Genomic DNA, 15,174 nt, shown 5'->3' with positions numbered 1-15,174 from the left:
TGGCCAGGCTTGGTTTGAGCCATGTAGAATTTAATCCAACTCACATTAAATCTTACAACGTACAAAAGAAAGGTCTCTTGCATTTTACAGCTATAAACAGATTTACAAGTTAATACCTGCAACACACTCAAAAAGCTGGGACAATAATTACACTTTTAAACCTGAAAATACTAATACTACTGTAGTTTTGCAACTGGAAGTTTTGCCTATTTTTGCTTGATATAAGACTTCAACTGCTTATTTGCATATTGCACATTTTCAATATGACATGTTTTTCAGCTAGCCTATCTTGAAAAACCATAATGACCCCATCTGTCTTCTTACAAATCTCTCTGTATTTCCTGAATCTTTGCACAATATTATGTATTGTAGTGCTTAATCATTAACAATCTTATGTTGAGAATTTAACATTTCAGATGTTAAATTTTACATAGTGATAAGCCATGACCAATATTAGCAGTTATTGTGATATGTAGGGTCAGTAAGACATACAGAACATTACAGTAACTGATGGTAGACCTGACATTCTGCAGGAAGTGGGTGGGACATGGTTTAAACAAACACATTCATTAGTCCTGCAAAAACATTGCATTAATTACATTGGTGTGTAAGTCATAAGTTTATTTTAGTTGTTCACACAGTTACAAATATGCATTTTTTTCTAACACTTTTAATTGCCAGAACTGTAGCTTTTGTGCTCTCCTAATTTACACACACAACTGGCATTATTAAAATGAGTTGTAATACCTGTAATTTGCACTTAGCTAGAAACATCTCAAATCATATGTATATATTTATATATTTCTTCACAAAATAGACTTAACGTGTCATTGTGCTTATTATTTAGAATATATATAGACCCTGTTAGAAAAAAGCTTGCACCTGAATTGTCACTAAGTTTGCACACATTTCCCAGATGTAAATCCTTAGTAAATCAGAGCCTGAGTCAGGCAGTGAGCCAAATGTGTGATGTAAGTAATTTTCCTAATCTGTTTTAATTAGTTACGGTGATCTGTGCAACTCACTTTGTTGGGGCAGATTAACTGTGAGCATTCCACCTGCTGATCTTTCCATCTATTTGGACTCTCTCTTTGCAATTTAGATGTGATTGTAGTATTAGCATTACCGATGTTGTTTACAAACAGTGGTGTGGCACAACTGTGAGCCTTCGCGCGAAATCGCCGTTTTGCTCACGCGGTGCACGCCGCTTATGGAAGCGCAGCGGCATGTTAAGCGGCCACCTAACTCCATAGGAAACAAGAGCACAGACGGTGCAAAAGCGGTTTTGCCGCTTCTCATGTGAATGTATTCAAAGTTTTCACTTTATGGCCAAGAGCATGCGGAAATCTTACCATGAGCTTGTTGGACTTACTATTTTAAAATCATGGGCTCTCTCCCCCACTTCGACCTTCACTCTTCGGGCAAGACCTTTTACAAAATGTGTGTCTGTGGAAATTTGTGTCCATTTAGTCTAAAAAGAATTTTTAAGGTCAGGTACTAATTTACAGTAGTAATTTGGTAGCATAGTGGGTAGGACCTTGGGCTATTTGCTGGGCAGTTGCAGCCCAGTTGTAGCCCAGTGGTTAATGTACTGGAATAGTAATCAACACTGCTAAGTTGCTCTTGTGGGCCCTTAAGCAAGGCCCTTAACCTTCAATTGCTTAAATTGTATATTATCACAGTACTGTAAGTCACTTTAGATAAAAAGTGTCTGCTAAATGCCGAAAATGTAAATGTAACTGAAAGGTTGAGAGTTCGAATCCCAGCTCTGCCATGCAGCCACTGTTGGGCCCTTGAGCAAGACCCTAAACCCTCTCTGCTCCAGGGGCGGTGTACAATGGCTGACCCTGCACTCTGACCCCAGCTTTCAAACAAGCTGGGATATGCGAAGAAAGCATTTTGTAGTTCTGTACATCAGTATATGTATATATGGCATTCTATTAATGTTAGGTAAAAAAGCTTGAAGTGGGGTTAAGATCCGCTGGACCACTGGACTTTCTTCATCCCAAACAATTCAAAACATGTCTTTTTAGACCTTGCTTTGTGCACAGTGGCACAGTCACTGTTGCCACAAATTTGAAAACAAATAGACATAATATGATTGCACTTGGATTGCTGTTGAAAATAAAAAATAAAGAAGTGCATCTCTCTGTGATGATCAAAGCATGAACTATTCTGGTGCAGTCTTTTTTAAGCATTTCCTATGTAACTGGGAGCCAACATCATGCTAGGTTGGCAATCTGTTGAGATGTGACGCAAACAGAGCAGTTAATTTCAATGGGGAAAAAGCTGTGGTTTCTATGTCTGTACACAGGATGAGTAACAGCATATCATTGCTGTCAGATGAAAAACAAGTCTCCAAAAACCCAACTTTCAAGAAAAAGAAAAATCGATTTCCCCTGACAGTTATGGTGCAAACAAACCACAGATACAATTGAGCACAGAAATAAAAATGTCTTTATCAGGTCATCAGTCCATTGGTTTCATATGTAAAATGGACTTACATGTATTGTAGACAGGACATACAGCAAACAGGGACATACACGGATTTCTTTTGGTGAATCCCAAGAGCAAGTCCAACTTCGTGCACAGCCTGTTGTGTGTTCTTTTAAATACTGCAGGTATAAATGCATGTTTTAGCATGAGCAGAGTCGGCACATTTAATCTAGTAGCCAATGGAGATACTTGTTAAAGAGATTGCGTGATCTTTCATCTTTTCATTGGTCATTTCAATATTAGCTGCTATGGACAGACAGATTTATACCCACTATTAACACATTTAAAAAAGTGAAAACTGCTAAAAGTGGAGATACATGTTTTTCATCGGACAGCAACGATATGTTGCAATGAGCATTGGTTCCCATCTGTCTTTGTATTTTCAGGTCTTTCACTTAGTAAGATTAGGTAACAAACACCTACAAGTTTAGAATTTTTTTAATGCATTTTCTCCCCATTTTCCTCCCAATTTAGCACTCTCAATTTTGTCTTCTGCTGCTGAGAGATACCAGATTGGATCCGAGGAGAGCACGTCGCTGCACACGCCTCTTCCGACACATGTACAGCCCTCCTCTTCTCGCCCATGCATTCTGCACAGGCGTCTCTTCCGTTCTTACACAGCGTATGAAGACCCACCCACCCACACATAGTCCGGCCCCACCCTGCAGATACGGTGGCCAATTAGTATCTGCTGCGGGCACTGCCAATTATGCCCACTAGATAGTTCAGAAACTCAGTGCTGGTGTGCAAACGGAATATCCCGCTGTGCCACCTGGGCGCCTATGGTTAAAGTAAATTTAATAAACCTGATTGCCTGATTGCATGAAGTGAAATCAGCAAAATGTGGATGAATTACAAAATTAGTAATATGGTTTTTGTTTAATCTAGGTTATTTTGATTGGGTGTTAAAAAAAACTCAAATTTATCAGACTGTGCACAGTCTACCTTTAGATCTAGTTGGGCACAGATCTGGATTTGAGCTGAGAATCACAATTTGTTTGTGCAGATCAGACAGCAGAGGTCACAGGTTCCAGCTGCAACAAGGAAATTCTCTAATTGACCTCCCCTCCCTCAGACACGGCCAAGTGTGTCTGTGGATTTGAACTCATAAGTGTTGAGCTAGCCCATTAGACCCCTGTTCTACCTGAGCTCAAGGATGCCAAAAAGATACCATAAATTGTTCTTGTAAAGACTGTGATGGGTCCTCTGATAAGGAACACCCTTTTCTTTTCTCCAAAATCCGTACACTAGTGTTAAAAGAGCCCTTAAGTTACAGATAGCTGTGGACAAGTTTAATTTATCAAACACCTCGAAACCTTCAGTGGTTAAAGGTCAGTTTTAAAACACTGTGAGAGACTGTCTCTTTGCTGCTCAAGTGATACATATTAAATGTGTCCAGGCTTCTGACATTTCATCAGAAGCTCTCATATGCAATCATTGACCTTTATTCTGCGGGTTAGCACTATTCTTTCTGTCAGACTGGCCCTTACTATTCTGTTTTAAAATCCACTGTGTATGTGTGTGTGTGTGTGTTCACAGATTTAGGTGCCTTCAGTGGTCGGACGAGAGGTGGTGTATCTGTGAGGGAAGGTCAGGGAGTGGTGCTTATGTGTATGCCTCCTCCACATTCACCCGGTAAGCTTCCTATTCTCTTACTTTCTCGTTATCTTTCTCACTCTCTCTCTGTCTATCACTCATTGTCTCTTTTTTCTCAGTCCAGCGCCTCTGTAATTAAAGGTTAAATGGGGTAAGATGCAGAGGGACATGGGTAAACATGAACAAAAGGAATCAAATAGGAACAGTGGAACCAGAAAACTAACACTTAACGACAGTTGAGAACAAAGCTGACTGATAAAACCCACTTAAAACAGTTTTTTTTTTTTCCTCACACACACATACACACACACACACGCACACACACATACATGAACAAGTAGACCAATTTATATAAATCCAACACAGTATAATATAGCTGATCTGGGTTTATATTGTTTTGTATGTTAAGTCATTACACCCACTCACTCACATCTTTAGTTGAGAGCTGCCAATCCTCCTTCTGCATGTATTTGGGAAGCAGTGACTAACAGCCAGGATCAAACCTCGTCCCCCCAGGACCCATGTTGCTGTGCTGCATCGACCTACCAACTGTTCCACTGTGCTGCCTTAAAAGAAATGCAAGGAAGGGTATTCGTCTTATGCCTTTAGAAATAAGCAGTAGTATCATGGTATAATTTCCAGAAGGCACCTGAATGATTTATTATTTCAAATTAAAACATAATGTACAACAGGGAAGAGCGTGCCTCACTTAAAATAGAGCAACATTTGTGAATGTCTGTGTTTGTGACTAGTTTGAACGCAAACATTTTGATATATTTTGATTTTGCATATTTGGCAAATTAGCTTAAAATTTAAGTAAGTGGCTTAGGTGCACAGTTTGTTTGTTTATTACGATTTTAACGTCATGTCTTAAACTTTGGTTACATTCATGACAACAACGGTAGTTATTCATTACACAAGGTTCATCAGTTCACAAGGTTATATCGAACACAGTCATGGACAATTTAGTATCTCCAATTCACCTCACTTGCATGTCTTTGGACTGTGGGAGGAAACCGGAGTAAACCCACACAGACACAGGGAGAACATGCAAACTCCACACAGGAAGGACCCGGACCACCCCACCTGGGGATCGAACCCAGGACCTTCTTGCTGTGAGGCGACAGTGCTACCCACTTAGCCACTGTGCCACCCTACCAGCACAGAGTTTCTGCACTGTAAGCCCGGATAAGTTCAACCTACTTAAAAAATTTGGGGAAACCGCTTGCCTTAAAAAAGTTAAGTAATGTATAATGAAAACGTGAGTTAGCATAACTTAAATCATTCAGTTATTACATCTAAAAGGCAAGTTGATTAAACTTTATTTTTTTTGGTATACCAACTGGTTTCCCCAATAATTCTACTTATTATCTTGAGCTCAATGGACAAAAATATTGATTTCTTCTTAGTTTTCATGTTAATTACGTTTTAAATATCAATTAGAAATGTTTATAGAAAAACAGACAGAATAATAACATTCTTTTTCTTTATTTCACTTCAGCAGTATTTACTTAAAATACAACATGTCAAGAAAACATCTTAAAAACTGTACAAACTGTATATAAAGTTCTGATGAAACACAAACAGCTCTTCACAGTAACCATGAACCTGTACTCAGTTTCACACAGCAAGCTGATTTCTTAACGTTTGGCTGCAGCTCTCTAAAACAAAACAAAAAAAACAAGAAACAGAAGTATTAATATCAACATTAATACCATTCATTTAAGGAATAAAATAAAGCAAGCCAGCACACTCTTTGCTTCGTATGAAGGCTAGCATGCTAGCATGTAGCCTAAACACGGGGAAATAAAGCAGCGCTGTTTGATTATTTATTTAGTGTCAACATTAAGATCATTTATTTGAAACAAAATTGTTAAGTAAAGTACAACACTTACCAAAATTAGACGGAAGATGAAAAAGTCCCATCAGACTGGTGTACATGCTACTCAAAAATAGCATAATGAGGAAGAAAATGTTCGTCCATTTAGTTTAACAAAGGTTCCACTTCACAAAAGACAAGTTTACTTTTGCAAAAAGCCTTAAATGAAAAGTAAAAAGTAATTTGCAACAATAGGATATAAAAGTTAAAACAAATGGCTACCCGAAAACAAGAAAATCATTTTTGCCTGATTCACCAACAGCAAGCTGAAAAAAGGCGGACTTACACGTAAACGGTGGGCGTTTTTATGTTTAATTACCTTAACTTAACTTCTTTAAGTTAATCTGATAGAAAAGTCTTTTTTTTGTTTGTTTAGTAAACTTAAATCTTTTAGCACATTTAAATGTGTACTCAAATGAGTACAATGTACTCTGCATTTTATAGTAGGGCAAAAAAAACTTAAATATTTTATGTATGTTGTACTAAAAATGTTTGATTAGATATAAAGTCCGGGCTAACAGTGTGAGATCCCGGGTCCAAATCTTGGCTCTGCTACCGATTAGCTGGGCGCCTCTTGCAGGCACAATTGGCTAATGCCTGCAGCAGACAGAATTGGCTTCCAGTCTGCTGGTTGAAAAAGACTGGACTAAGGAGTTGGGTTATCAATGCTGTGTGAGGACCTTGATTGCCCAGGGAGCCTGTGCAGAAAGTGAGAAGTGCATCGGTCAGGGCGTGGCTCTCCATACGCGAAGCCGACCTCATGCGCAAATCCACTGTTGTAAGTATGGGAGAAAAAGAAGGTGGACTGCCGTCGGGGTCCCCAGCAGTGGTTTGGCTACTCTAAAATTGGGAGAAAAAAAGGGTACAATGCATAAAAAGATAAAAAAAAAAAAAAGATCTTAATGGGTGGAGCTACAGTATATGCCTCTTGGGACTTTTTGTAGAGCATGAGACATGAGACAGTGCATCTATGTCATATGGGATAGAACATATGGACCTCAAAGTTTGACGCTGCACTATAGCGCCACCATTAGGCCAGTCAGAGTATCAGGATGAGGTGGTGGTTGGTGGGATGGAGCAATTACTACCTGCTGGCCAAGTCTTGTGTCTCCTTTTTGCAGACTGGTTGGTCAGTGGTGGCCAAGTTTTTTCAGATTTTTTCAGATTTGATGACTACTCCAGAAAGAAGCTGGAGTAGTATATGACACAAAAGCAGTAATCCAAATTTTATGTGCATCAGGCAGTCTTTGTTTACATAACATTATCTTGTATGTTATAGCGCCACCTTCCACAGTTACACCGTATATATACTTAAGTTATTTATATGAGGTAGTAAAACATACAGTGCAGTACCAGTACCAGGTCAGGAGATCAGTTTAATTCAGTGTACAATATGCAAAGTGATGTGCGTTAATATTGAGTTGTCCCTGCTTTGTGGCTTTACAGTGTTTTTTGTCTGTTAAAGTTTTCCACAGTGTTTTAGAGTTTGCCTATGGGAATTTGTGTCCATCCAATCAAACATTGCGGTGAATTGTGAGATGAGAACTGCATCTAAATCCATTCCAAATTTATCCTATGGAGTCCAGGCCAGGGCCTAGAGAGGCCACTAGAGCTTTTTTACCCCAAATTTGTCAGACCATGTCCTTACTTTGTGCACAGGGGCAAAGTCATGCTAAAAAGGAAAAGTTGGAATCATATTATTGATTCTGTAAACTTGTTAGCAGTGGGTGTAAATGTATTAAGTAGGATAGGTATTACACATTTATTACACAGTTATTACACATTTTAATTCTGGCAAAGATCTAACTATGGGATAAAGTTGTTTTTATTGAAAGATAAGGCAGGGAGGAATGGAAAATAGTCTTAATTCACTTTCCAGTGTAAATTTACAGGCAAGCTGTAAATTTTGCCATGTGCTGGCACTTTTTCGTCAGCCTCCCACGTTCAAGCTTTATTTATGTTCCAAAGATCATATTGGAAGCCATTTTACAAATCTTAGCCCTCCTCTGCTCAGAGCATGTCATTCTATGATGATAATCCATTGTTTTATTAAACTGCCACCCTCAACAGTAAAATCTGACAGATTTTTAAAATTTAGAGATATTGGTAGTGACAATAATCAAAACTTTCTCAGGGTGCTTAAATTAGGATGTGGTGCAGGCAACATTACCACGTAATTTTAACTACTTTGCCTTGCTTAGCCTTAACCTTTCATTCTATTACTAATTAATGAAATGTGTTTCAAGCCAGACATTAAAGCTGGGAACTCCAATTTACTGGATAATTAGAAGTAAAAATCTCATGCAGAGAATTATTTCACACAGCATGGGGTGAGTTTTTGTCTGAGTGTTTGTCAATTTTTTAAACTAATATTCTTTTTTTAATAGATCAGCTTAAGCTCTAGTTCTATTAATGACAGGTTTTTTTCTCTTCATTAAAACATGCACATAACTGGTCATTTAAAACAATTAAAATTTTGGGCTATCAAACTGAAAGATCAAGAGTTCGAATCCCAGCTCTGCCATGCAGCCACTATTGGGCCCTTGAGCAAGGCCCTAAACCCTCTCTGCTCCAAGGGCGCCGTACGATGGCTGACCCTGCGCTCTGACCCCAGCTTCCAAACAGGCTGGTATACGCAAAGAAAGAATTTCGTTGTACTGTACGTCTGTATATGTATATATGACAAATAAATGCATTCTATTTTATCAAAAGAATGTAAACACGTGATAGTGAGCTTGTTAGACGTCCTATTTTAAACAAAAAAGATGATTTTATTAAAAATAATATTCATACCTCTTATAGTTGTAAGCTTTATTCCTATACAGCAATGTATTTTGCCAATATTTTTGTTGTATTTGAATTCAGATGGCATTAGGCCTTGTGTCTGAAAATCCAACTTCTGTTTAAATCCCCTAAACAAGCTTTAGTTTCTCTGTGATTAATTATCATACTGACAATGCAGCACCTGGACATACAACAGCAATTCATATGCAAAAATGTCTATGACATTATGCAGTAATTATACAGAAAATACATTGTTTTGACAGGAGAGAAAAACCTATTTAGTGCTTCATTTGAAGTGAAAAGTCAAACAGTGAACTTGTTATAATGAAAAAGTTTTATTAAAAATAATATTCATACCTCTTATAGTTGTAAGCTGTATTCCTATACAACAATGTGTCTTGCCAATGTTCTTGCTGTGTTTGTAGGCTAACTGGGGCTAATGTCATGAAGAATGACTGTAAAATAAATGTTGCACAGTACTAAGTGTCAGGTATGCAGCCTGTATGTTTACCGTCTGGAGGTTAAAGACTGCAAGTTGAGACTGCAGTGCCAACAATGCTGCTCTTACTAGATGGGATGGACACCTGGCGTGTTTGCACCAACATGTCCAGAACTTACAACGGACTTTATCACAGACTGGACTGAATAATTAAGAACTCTAATTATGTTTTTGCTAGTTACAACTTACAGTTCAATTTAATTTTGTGTTTGTGTAAATCCTATTTATTTAATGTATCCTCCAGGCCACCCAAAGAGGATGGGTCCCTGCTTAGTCTGGTTCCTCTCTTTTCTTGCCATTGTTGCCCTCGGCTTGCTCAAAAGGGTTTTTTGTCTGTTGGTCCTGGATTCTGTAAAGTTGCTTTGAGACAATGTCCATTGTAAAAAGCGCAATATAAATAAATTTGACTTGACTATGTGCTCCTAAGTGCCACACCCCTCTCTCTGGGAGGACTCTCAGTCTCCTGCCACGCCCCCTTTGTTGTGATTGGTCTCCAGCTAATTTGCCACAGGTGAAGCTTGTCTGAGCAAAAGACATATAAGGAGGCAGCTTTGAAGGACTGGTTGGAGATTATTTGATGTGACTCCCAGAGAGAGGGGCGTGGCACATGGGGGCACAGAGAGGCTGGATTCGTGACACTAAGAGGCCTTTTCTCACACAGACACTCTGACACTAGGCTCAAAGCCAAAACTACAAATTTGAAGTTGTTTGAAATAAAACAACAAAAAAAGTCTTAAGTAGCCCAAACAGAGATCTGATCTTTGTGAGATAAACAAATTTGCCATGAATCACCACTTACTACTACTAGCATGGTAAAACTGAAAAGATGAATGTAAAGATAAATGGGCTATAACTGCTATTTGTATTGCACTTTTTACAATAGACATTTTCTTAGAGCAACAGATTTCAGGTCCAAAAACCACTAATGAGCGAGTTGAGCCAACAGTGGCAATAAAATCTTTTGTGTTATAAATTATAAGGAAGAAACCTTTAGAGAAACCAGACTCAACATATACTTCCATCCTCATTAGTAGCTCTAGACAATATACAACCCCAAATCAGAAAGAGTTGGGACAATATGGAAAAAAGAGTCTTTTACATTTACATTGACTTTTATTATTTTTATTTCACTGCAGACAGCATATGAACATATTCCTGCATTTTAGGCCTGTAACACATTCCAAAAAAAGTTGGGATGGGGTCAATTAAATAAATGAATGAAACAGCTGATGTCAACAGGTGATTGTAATCATGATTTGGTCACTGATTGATTTGGTCTGATAGATTGATGACTACATGATTCACGCTGGATCACAGGTGATCATTTCTTAATGATTATTCTGTGATTGTATCTACTTTCAATTTAAATGTTAGTGCTAGAACATTGACTTTCTGTCTCTTGTTTCACCACTTTACATGCTTTGAATGGGTATGTATCAATCTGGAATCCTCTATGAATATTTATTAACAAAGTGAATTGCAGGTTGAATGAGAAGTTTAAGAAGAGCGCTGCTGTGAAGAGGAATTGTAATCTTAGTGCAACAATAAGCAATAATTGTGTCTATTGAATTACTGTCAGTGGACCCGTTTTAAAAGAGCTTTCTCGTATTAGAGAGAAAGAAAATCAACAGAACAACAATCTTATGCTCAGAAATGCCACACACGACCATGCTTTGTAGTGCTTCACATTTTGTTACATTACAGCAGCAGGAATTCAATTGGCTTACAAAATATTCATTGCTAAAGACCCCATTTCCAGAATATTTGGCATTTAGTAAAATGCAATTAAAAGAAGAATATGTGATTAAATAATTCTCTTGAATTTTTATTTAATGAAGAAAGAACAAATTTTCACTTATTTCTGTAAATCTTTATTTTATTTATTAGGATTTCAACATCATGTTTTACACACTTTGATTACATTCATGACAGTACAGGTAATTACTTGGTATGCATGATTCATTAGTTTAAGTCTTTAATGTCAAACACAGTCATGGACAATTTTGTATCTCCAATTCACCTCACTTGAATGTCTTTGGACTGGGGGGAAACTGGAGCTCCTGGAGGAAACCCACCAAACACAGGGAGAACATGCAAACTCCATACAGAAAGAACCTGGACCACCCCACCTGGGAATCAAACCCAGGATCTTCTTGCTACCCACTGAGCCACTCTGCCACCAAATTTTGTGAATATAAGCACATTTACACCGATCAGCCATAACATTAAAACCACCCCCTTGTTTCTACACTCACTGTCCATTTTATCAGCTCCACATACCATAGTTCTACAATTACTGACTGTAGTCCATCTGTTTCTCTGCATACTGTTTTAGCCTGCTTTCACCCTGTTCTTCAATGGTCAGGACCACCACAGAGCACGTATCATTTAAGTGATGGATCATTCTCAGCACTGCAGTGACACTGACATGGTGGTGGTGTGTTAGTGTGTGTTGTGCTGGTATGAGACACAGCAGCGCTGCTGGAGTTTTTAAATACCGTGTCCAGTCACTGTCCACTCTATTAGACACTCCTACCTAGTTGGTCCACCTTGTAGATGTAAAATCAGAGATGATCGCTCATCTATTGCTGATGTTTGTGTTGGTCATCTTCTAGACCTTCATCAGTGGTCACAGGTGGACTATTCTCAATCCAGCAGTGACAGTGAGGTGTTTAAAAACTCCATCATCATTGCTGTGTCTGATTCACTCATACCAGCACAACACACACTAACACACCACAACCATCTCAGTGTCACTGCAGTGCTGAGAATGATCCACCACCTAAATAATACCTGCTCTGTTGTGGTCCTGTGGGGGTCCTGACCATTGAAGAACAGGGTGAAAGCAGGCTAAAACAGTATGCAGAGAAACATATGGACTACAGTCAGTAATTGTAGAACTACAAAGTGCTTCTATATGGTAAGTGGAGCTGATAAAATGGACAGTGAGTGTAGAAACAAGGAGGTGGTTTTAATGTAATGGCTGATCGGTGTATATGATGACTGCAACACAGTAAAACGTTGGGACGGGAAAAATGAGAGAAAAAATATGATAGAATATTAAAGTTTCAGTGTTTTAAAAGATACAACAATGAGCAGGTGAATTGGTAACAGGCAAGAGTAAGAAAATAGGGTTTGTAATTCAGATGGCATTAGGCCTTGTGTTTGAAAATCCAACTTCTGTTTGAATCCCCTAAACAAGCTTTAGTTTCTCTGTGATTAATTATCATACTGACAATGCAGCACCTGGACATGCAACAGCAATTCATATGCATAAAAGTTACTCGTCTATGAAATTATGCAGTAATTAAACAGTAAAAATATTGTTCAGACAGGAGAGAAAAACCTATTTAGTGCTTCATTTGAATTGAAAAGTCAAAGAACTGCTGGGAAATAGCTCACCTCAACTGAAGTTTTTAACCTTCATAAATGTTTATTTGTCTAGTCAGACCTCTGGCCTATAATTATGAGGCCAAATTTCATAAATTGAATGCATTATGGTATACAGTCTTTTGAAAGCTAGTGAACTGTAAAATGCTTTCTACATCTACAGACTTCTATAACCTTGACAATAAATGTCTGAAGAGTTTAGTATAGACAACAAACATAAATAATAAGCTTTGGTAGGACTGACCATTCATCAGTTTAGTTCTCTTTTTTCCCTAGTTCTGCTGGGCTGTGTTATTTAATCTGATAATGATAAATTGATTTTAAAGTCATGTTTTACACTTTGGTTACATTCATGACAGAACAGGTAGTTACTGGTTACACAAGATTCATCAGTTCACAAGTTTTAATGTCAAACACAGTTATGAGAGCTGCTCAGGTGGTGCAGCGGTAAAATACGCTAGCACACCAGAGCTGGGATTTCGAATACATTGTATCGAATCTCAGCTCTGCCATCTGGCTGGGCTGGGTGGCTATATGAACAATGTTTGGCTGTTGTGGTTTATCCAGGTAGGGAGCCGGATAGGGACCTCATAACTGATGCAATTACGACCTCTGCTGGCTGATTGATGACGTCTGCACAGAGTCGAGGAATAATGCTGATCAGGGTGTGGCTCTCCATACACAAGGCTGATTGGCATGAGAACTCGCCTAGTGAAGGTGAAAAGATGCAGTCGGCAAGCGTGCAGTAGCCGACTGCATCTTTTCACCTGCATGCAGATCAGCTTTGTGTACAGAGAGCCACACCCTGATCCTCATTATCCTTTGTCTCTGTGCAGGCGCCATCAGTCAGCCAGCAGAGGTCATAATTGCATCAGTTATGAGAAATCCCCTCCGGCATCCCCCTTGAACAACAGCCAATCGTTGTTCATGTAGGCACCCAGCTTGCCGGATGAAAAAGCTGAGTTTCGAACCGACGAGTTGGAAATGTCAGCTCTGGTGTGCTAGTGTGTTTTACCGCTGCACCACCTGAGCACCACGTAGCAGAAGTTTCTAATGAATAACCTAACAAAGCTTCTGCATGCTTCTATTTTTGCTCACTAATGTAAAATATTAAATACAGTGGGGCCAAAAAGTATTTAGTCAGCCACTGATTGTGCAAGTTCTCCTACTTAGAAAGATGAGAGAGGTCTGTAATTTTCATCATAGGTACACTTCAACTATGAGAGACAAAATGAGAAAAAAAAATCCAGGAAATCACATTGTAGGATAAATAATTTATTTGTAAATTATGGTGGAAAATAAGTATTTGGTCACCCACAAACAAGCAAGATTTCTGGCTCTCACAGACCTGTAACTTCTTCTTTAAGAAGCTCTTCTGTCCTCAAAAATAAATAAAACATGAATAAAATGTGCCATGAAATGCAGTTAATTCTTTCATCTGCTATAGTCCAACCCTGACGGTATACATGAATTTTAGTGACTGCTAGGTAAAGGAAAAATGGTGTTTTGGTAGGGATAGAATGAATGGAATTAAATGGGAAAAAATGGTGTATTAGTAGTATTACTGCAGTCACTCTAATAAAATGAGCTGTGCCTGTGTATGGATTCAACAAACACTAATATTTTAGTGCACTAAAACATATTTTAGTACTCCAAATGAGATTTGGAATTAATGCTGCTTGTTCAAATCACTGCTAGCTCTTCAAAGCCCCTATCATTAGAAAGAAATTGGCTTATGTCAAACTGAATTTCGTCCTGCCTTAGTTAGGCTTTGTTTCCACCCACCTAAAATCCCCCACAATCTTCTCTGCACTTACCTTGTTAGAGATAAAGTCTTGACCTTCAAGACTACATTAAAGTGCTTAAAAGTTTTCTTCTTTATGAAATTCATAACAGTTTGTCTGTTAATTAGTGCTTAGACTGTAACATTTTACATTTATTACATTTGTGGCATTCAGCAGTTGCATTATTCCGAATGACTTATAATTATGACTGAATACAATTTGAGCAATTGATCGTTAACAGCCTTGCTCAGGGCAACTTAGCCGTGGTGGGATTTGAACCAGCATTGATTACAAGAATTCTTCCGATTACATTGTAACCCCTTTAAATGTCAAGTACAGTGAGTTTGGATGCATATATAGACAGGGCTGTCTTAGAGATGTGCATAGGTACTTAATCCATCTCTTCTGTATTCTCTCTCTCCTTGTACCCTGTCCCCTTTTAGAGATTATCTACAGCTGGGTGTTCAATGAGTTTCCCTCATTCGTGGTCGAGGACAGCCGACGCTTCATCTCCCAAGAGACAGGCAATCTGTATATCTCCAAAGTGCAGCCCTTAGATGTGGGAAGCTATATCTGTCTGGTTAAGAATGTGGTGACCAACGCCCGGGTCCTAAGTCCACCGACGCCACTGACACTCAAAACTGATGGTGAGATCATAAATGCAAGCAATACACATTTATATGCACATACATTTAAACACTTCAGAATGTCCAGCTGCTCTACAACTTACAATCAGGAGACACTGT

At 38.5% G+C, this 15,174-nt stretch overlaps 1 protein-coding gene across 1 annotated transcript in view; it reads left to right on the top strand.

The window, feature by feature from the left end:
• cntn5 (contactin 5) overlaps positions 1-15,174 on the top strand; it is a 221,663-nt gene that overhangs the window by 90,208 nt on the left and 116,281 nt on the right. Inside the window, exons 5-6 of the mRNA XM_063005082.1 lie at positions 4,036-4,131; positions 14,872-15,075. Coding sequence (XP_062861152.1) covers positions 4,036-4,131; positions 14,872-15,075 — 300 coding nt within the window. The remainder of the gene's footprint in view (positions 1-4,035; positions 4,132-14,871; positions 15,076-15,174) is intronic.

This window comes from Trichomycterus rosablanca, chromosome 11, assembly GCF_030014385.1.
Source record: "Trichomycterus rosablanca isolate fTriRos1 chromosome 11, fTriRos1.hap1, whole genome shotgun sequence".
Taxonomy (NCBI): Eukaryota; Metazoa; Chordata; class Actinopteri; order Siluriformes; family Trichomycteridae; genus Trichomycterus; species Trichomycterus rosablanca.
The sequence above is the reverse complement of the archived record's forward strand: the minus strand, read 5'-3'. Positions and strand labels throughout refer to the sequence as shown.